General features: G+C 31.1%; 1 protein-coding gene across 3 annotated transcripts in view; it reads left to right on the forward strand.

The window, feature by feature from the left end:
* The first annotated feature begins 5,874 nt into the window (after positions 1-5,874).
* The window catches only part of LOC132173667 (short-chain dehydrogenase TIC 32, chloroplastic-like), a 6,245-nt gene continuing 4,779 nt past the window's right edge, over positions 5,875-7,340 (forward strand). Inside the window, exons 1-2 of one of the 3 annotated variants that reach the window (XM_059585228.1) lie at positions 5,875-6,183; positions 6,374-6,479. In XM_059585228.1, coding sequence (XP_059441211.1) covers positions 6,374-6,479 — 106 coding nt within the window. In that variant the 5' untranslated portion in view covers positions 5,875-6,183. Of the gene's footprint in view, positions 6,184-6,249; positions 6,480-7,340 lie in introns of those variants that run through there. The other 2 variants (XM_059585231.1, XM_059585229.1) reach the window with 2 other exon arrangements.

Raw genomic sequence — 7,340 nt, forward strand, 5'->3', positions numbered from 1 at the left:
TTTTATATCTTATAATTGTACGAATGAAAGTAAAGATGCGTCAATTGGTATAGATGTGAAAGTCAATTTTGAGGTGCTTGCACTGGAAAGGAAACGGAATGAAAAAGAAGGTCTCCTAAAGTCTTACAATGAAATAATCCCAAGTACGTGGTTGTTGAAGATCGAGGAGATGTTTATAGATACCTTGAAGTCTATTGGGGATTCCGAGCTGATTTTTGATTCGGGTATTGGAGATATGTCAGTTGGCTTCTCAACACAATATCCAATCAAAATAATATTACAATCCAATAAAGTTCATCTTCATAATAATATTACAATCCAATAAAGTTCATCTTCATATGCGATTACATTCCAACAAATAACATGATAAAGCCTCCTCACTAAGTATCGACATTAATTATTAGTAGAATGGCAAGTAGATAGAGTTGAAATGTAATTTATACAAGTTATACGAGTTATACAAGTTATACGAGTCAATTGTGGATTAAGCATGTTAACCTAAGATTTGACTTGTTTATCAAGCGTGCCTAATCGGGTTGACTCAGTTTGACACAAATCTTATTACACTAAACTTTAATCCGCCAATTTCGTATCATGTTCGTGTCAAGTTTACAGTTTATATTAAAAATTGCAAGCTCTACATTATTAATGCACAGAGGAAGTAATTGATGGTGGGTCAACCTAGACTTATGTGCTTATAGAAAATTGTTAAAATAATTGAAATAATATAGGGAAGAAAAAAAAAAAGCTCTCAAAATGAAAGGGATATACGCAAAATTGGTGTTTGTGGTACGAAGTTTTGACAAATGGCTCATTGAATTTAAAAAAGTGATTAAATACTCACTAGGATAAACCAAAAAAGCATGTAGGCCCATTTTGATAGAAAAGTTGACGAAATTCGTTAATTATAATATAGGCACCAATCATGTGTCACCTTTGTTTTTAAATGTTTGCTAGAAGAGAAATGCGACTCCACATTTTCAAGTGTCCATTTTATAGTATTCTCTTTGTTTTTTGTTCTTTTATTTAAAATAAATAAATAAAACATAAATGTAGCACCCCAATTTTTTATTAATTTTTTTATTTTTTTGAAAAAAGCACCCCAACTTTTATATAAGTCACAAAGCATCATTATTTAATTCCACATGGTGCTACTATCTTTACATACACTCGCAGCGAAAGAAAACATGTATAATTTTTTTTTTTTGTTCACGAACCAACAACTCACATCATCACATAATACTAGAGCTACTATATGAAATAACATATTATAACTTAAAAGATAATGCTTTTACAACAACGTAAACTAATATTGTTTTGACATCAAATCAAAAGACGCCATAAGAAAATTCTTTCATATAATTTAAAGATTGACTCAACATGAGTCAGTCTTTTAGAAGGTGAGAAGCCTCCTGCAAACCTCATAGACAAAAGCCTAGACATTATAAGGGTCGTCACTTAACTCCTTGTCACCACCATCTATAAAATGAGAGGGTTTTCTGTGTGGCCGTTGCACAAAACAAGGGTTTTGTGCAACCCACTCAGAGTTTGATACATCAACATTGAAGAAAAATTGCAAAAAAAATATATGTGAGCAAAATATCTCTCTCTCTCTCACATGAGCCTTCTGTTGTGAGATTGTGAGATGACAATGGCGTGTGGGTCTTCTTTGAGATATGACAGAGATTTTTGTTTAGAATCTATTTCTCTCTCATACACCACCGAGTCAAGTCTTTCTCATTTACAAAACTTATTCCACAACGTGCTACTCACAAAAAAAAAAAAAAAAAAAACTTAAACATCATGCTCTATATATATATATATATATATATATATATATATATATAATATGACAATAACATGTGGATCTTCTTTGAGATATGACAAATATTTTCGTTTAGAATCTATTTCTCTCTCATACACCATTGAGTCAAAGCCTTTTTCATTTGCAAAACTTATTTCACATCATGCTACTCACAAAAAAACAAAAAACAAAAAAACTTAAACATCATGCTCGTATTATATATATATGAAGCTTATGAAGAGGTGAATGACAATGGCATGGTAAAACAATTAATTCACTTGAATTATTTAATGCATTTTCTGTTGCAGAAATTTGATTCTATTATTATTATTATTATTATTTTGTTGTTGCCCTTTTGTTGGATGGGCATGCATATTATTCATGCAAATATGATTTTTTTGCATTCTATCAATTGATCACTTTAAACAAATTTTTAATTCTTAATAGTATTTAACATACTTTTTTATTTATAATTTTATCAGCTTATTTATTGTGTGAAAAACATGAGTTAAAAAGGTCAAAGCAATGTTGATGCTGCTACTACATATATTCAGATAAAGAAAGTAGTTTGGACTGAATGCTAGAAGATTATCTTGACATATGTATTGCTGATATTCATGCTGGTAACCGCCCATGAACACATTTCAATAGGACTGGATGGAAAAATGTGATAGATAAATTTAATGAAAAAACTGGAAAACAATATTGCTATAAACAACTAAAGAACAAGTGAGATAGTTTGAAAAAAGAGTGAAACATTTGGAAGAGATTGATAGGCAAGGAAACTGGCCTTTGATGGGATCCAGTGAAAAAGACAATTGATGCGCCCGATGATTGGTGGAAAAAAAATTGCAGGTATTATATTTGTACTTATTTGTTTTTATTAAAATGATTTAAAAAAAGTGTTTATTATTGATTTTTACATATACCTAAATACAGGAAGTTCCAGAAGCAACCAAGTTTCGCACGACAGGTTTGACTTACGCTATGAAAGTGGAAATGTTGTTTAAAGATATAATTGCCATCAGAGAGGGATCTTGGGCACCATCCATAGGGTTAGTTCCTAATGATATTGATGCCATAGATGGTGTAGATGTAATGATTGATGAAGATGGCAATGTTTTAGAAAGTTTAGATGTTTTGGATGATGAACCAAATCTCAATACACATGACATTGATGATATTCTTGTTGATTTAGATATGTGGGATAAAGGAAATAAAAATTTTGGTCTTACAGTTTAATGTAAGAAAAGAAAAAAGGAGTTCAAATCGTTAGTCAACATTTGAGTCGTATTTGTGATGTAATAGAAAGTAAGAATATAGTGACATCTAAGACTTACGATAAACTTGGATGTAATATTGAAGAGATTATGGATGTTGTTCGGAGGATTGCTGAAAGAAAAAATGACATTGGCATCCTTAAGTTTACAACAGAGGTATTTCTTAAAATATCACATAGAGAGATGTTTGTGATTATTAAAGAGTCATGGTTGCAGATTGACTTTATCATGCAAATGGGAAATAGAGAAATCAACCGTCGTAGCATGTAATAATGATGTTATTTTTTAATGTTGTTTTGTTATGAACTATTTGAAAAGCTGTAAGGATTTATTTGAATGTTATTTATTTATTTATTTTTGTATTGATTTGTGTACTAAGGTGAGTATATTATAATATTTCATAACTACGTAGATATCACTTTTTCTTATTTTAATGGGTGCTTATATATTTATTTTGTGTTTATATATTTATTTGTTTTCCTTTCAAACATGGACAATAGTGATTATAGCACTCAAGATGATACAAGTGATAGTAATTATGGTGAAGAGAAAAATGAAAATGATGTTTTTATTCTAGCAGCTGCAGCAGTAGAATTTGTTGAGAACTATTATATGCCATATATTGCAAAGGAACCTTGTAGGACCTCTTCTTAAACATGTTATAAGTGGGTTATGGAGATTGTACAAGGTAATCTTGATAGGTACAAACAAAATTTCAGAATGAAAATACACGTATTTCTTTACTTGTATAAAGAGTTGAAGGAAAGATATCATTTAAGAAGAACTGGGAAATTAACTGTTGAAGAGTTAGTATCTATGTTTTTTTATTACTTTAGGCCATGGGTTTGGGAATAGGATAGTGCAAGAAAGGTTTCAACATTTAGGAAAAACAGTTAGTAGACATTTTACTCATGTTTTAATGGTCGTTTCAAGAATGTCAATTGATATTATTAATCCTATTAATAGGGAGTTTGGGGATGTTCCAAGCAAAATTCTTGATGATGAGTGGTATTGGTCATATTTCAAAGATTGTATTGGAGCCATTGATGGAACCCATGTGCCAGTTAAAATTTCTCTATCAGACCAAATACCATATATTGGTCGAAAAGAGATTTCTACTCAGAATGTTATGCCTGTTTGTGATTTTCGTATGTGTTTCACCTTTGTTTGGGCTGGATGGGAAGGTACTGCACATGATACACGTATTTTTTTGGAAGCTATTCGAAAGGAAGAATTGCGATTTCCATACCCACCTAGAGATTTGTATTTAATAAAAATAAAAATTATGAATTATGAAAAAAAAAAATTATGACTGTTATTCGTATATTTTTTGTAGGAAAGTATTACTTGGTAGACACAGGATATCCTCATTTGAAAGGATACATGGGGCCATACAAAGGAGAGCAGTATCATCTACCAAACTTTCGTCGCGAAAGCCAACCGAGTGGTATGCATGAAATTTTTAATCATGTATATTCATCACTTAGATGCACTATTGAAAGAACATTTGGAGTTTGAAAAAATAAGTGGAAGTTATTGCATTCTATGCTGAGTTTTTCTTATGATAAACAAGTGAAAATCGTGGTAGCGTCTATGGCTTTTCATAACTTCATTAGGAAGCATGCAATAAAGGATGCTGAGTTCCAACCATATGATGATGATGATGATTTACTACCTACTGACAATGTAGGCAATGACGAAGCACAAGATGAGTCAAGCATACAACAATCAGAGACATCAGATGAAAATTCTAGGAACATTGAGCGTGATCATATTGCTAATCTACTTATGACCCGTTAATGGTTTTATTATTATTTTATTATTTTTTTTTAAAAAAAAAAAACTACTTAAAATGTTATAAGGATCTCCTTGAATGTTGTTCTTTTTTTATGTGTTAAATATTTTGAAGTGTTGTGGTGTTAAAAAGTGTGTTAAATAATTTTTTTTTTTAAAAAAAAAAAAAGAAAGAAAGAAAATGATTGCGTACAAAAGAAATAAAATGTTGGCGTTTTGTTACATAAACCATTACAAAATAATTTTTACTTATGAAGGTTAACATTAACCATTTTTATATAAAAAGGTTGGTATAAAATGAAAGAAAAAAAATAATAATAATTACCAACCTTAGGCCTTTATTGAAAAACATGTAATGATTTCACATAAAATGACATATATTTGGTGTCACATAATGATTTTTTTAAAGCCTATATTAAAAAAAAAAATTATTACATGTCCTTTATTGTCATCTTTACAACTAAAAGCTTTTTTTTTTTTTTTTTTAATTACCAAACATAGTAACATCAAAAAAACACTTAAGACATGCAGTTACCAAACATGTAAACAATTTTTTCAGTAATAGCACTTTCAACAAAAGCTTATAGGCAAAAATTCTATATTCAAAAGCTTTATTTTCCTCCGCAATCCCAAACATGTTCTAAGTATAAAATATGCTAACCATACTCGTGTGATGTGAGCCCCTATTTTTTGTTTTTAGTATTTTCTAAATCAACCCAAAATATTATCTATTACCTTTTTTTTTTTTTTTTTTTTGAGAGAAATCTAGCGGATCTTATAAATAAAACAGCTTAAGCAAGACGCTATACTAGCCACTAAATAACTAACAACTTTCTTTAATCTTAATTAAAAAATAATAATTAATCCAACCACTAAATATTATTCTAATTTTATTGCTATAAATATTTTTATTAGTCAGTTCTAGCATTTACATTTTTCAATTCTGGCCGTTACAATAAATGTGCCACGTCAACAAGAACGTTGATAGAAACCCTAAAAAATGAGGTGAAAACATTTCCCTCCTTTATCAGGCTGAAAATCATTTACCATCATCTATCTACCTAATATCACAGTAAAATAGTAAATCGCCTAATTTCTCGAGAAAAAAAAAAAATTACGGCTAGTTGGCGGTTGCGAAGGGAGGAGGATGGTAGTGCCGATGAAGGGTGGCAGACTTTGGGGGGTGACAAGATGTCAAGAAGTCAAGAACGGCAGAGGGATGGTGGGGACAACAGAGGGTGGTTGTGCGGATTGAGGGTGGTGGGGCTCAGGGCTGGTCAATGAATCTGAAATACAACTACTCAGGTCGGTACCGTATAAATTTTGCATTTATTACATAAAAAAAAAAAAAAAAAAAATATGGCTAAGAGTATGAGGATTACTAAGCTGCCACTACAATGTTGGAACTGGGCTGTATAGAAAATAGAAGTAGAGTGATAGAGCCAGTTTTAAGTTTGTGGATTGTCTCGTTTTGTATTTATTTTCTCTGCAAAAGATGTGGATTTTTGGCAGGAAAGGACCATCTGGGTTCTCAGCTAGTTCAACAGCAGAGGAAGTTACCCAGGGAATTGATGGAAGTGGTCTCACTGCCATTGTTACAGGTCTTTTCCTTTCATCTGGGTCTAACTAGTCTTGCCTTATTCTGATTTCAGCTATTGCATATGTATGTTTTTTTTCCTCGGGAATTTGTGGTTTCAGGTAATGGGAAATCTCATTCAGGACTATGAGTTTTTTTTCTTTTTTTTTTGGGAATAAATCGTTAAAATGTTTGTTCTTTATGCCATGTAGTTGCTATTGTTGTTCTTTTCTGCTTACTATCTAATGGTATTAGTTGTTAGTAGAAGTATTTACAAGGGAATTGGCCGGTGAAGCAAAATGAAATGACAGCTCCTAAAACAAGCTAATTGTTTTGATGAAATATGAATCATTTACTTGTCTGTTTCCATTTGTGATTATCCTCGGGTTCTGGTGTGCAAGATACAATTTAATATTTCCCCAAGATAAGTCTTTCATGCGAGATTCAGGAAAAGCTCCTGGTAGATGATAAACTTATGTGCTTTTGTTATGATATTTTTGTGATAAATCATGGTTGTGAGTTTTTAATGGAGTTGTCAGAGTTATGGAAACCGAGCAAATACGTGATACATGACGAGTTGGTCTATATAGGTACAATATGGTGTTCATCATTGATTGGTTAATCTGCTTCTTTGGAAATAATCTTGATTGATTTCAATCCTGGTCTAGTTTTAGTATCAAGCGGGATTTCTGAAAGTGTTATATTAAAGTCTCAGAGTTGGCACCTTAGCATATATTAATATCAGCTATGTGATCTTATGAGCATTTGTTATTGGGGTATCTTTGTGTTTGCCAAAGGTATGCTTATTCTAGAACTTAGTTACTTTGGAAGAGTGAACAGAGAAATTTAATTTGTTGAATAAAAGTATTATTTGGAAAAAGAGAAA

Source organism: Corylus avellana, chromosome ca3, assembly GCF_901000735.1.
Source record: "Corylus avellana chromosome ca3, CavTom2PMs-1.0".
Taxonomy (NCBI): Eukaryota; Viridiplantae; Streptophyta; class Magnoliopsida; order Fagales; family Betulaceae; genus Corylus; species Corylus avellana.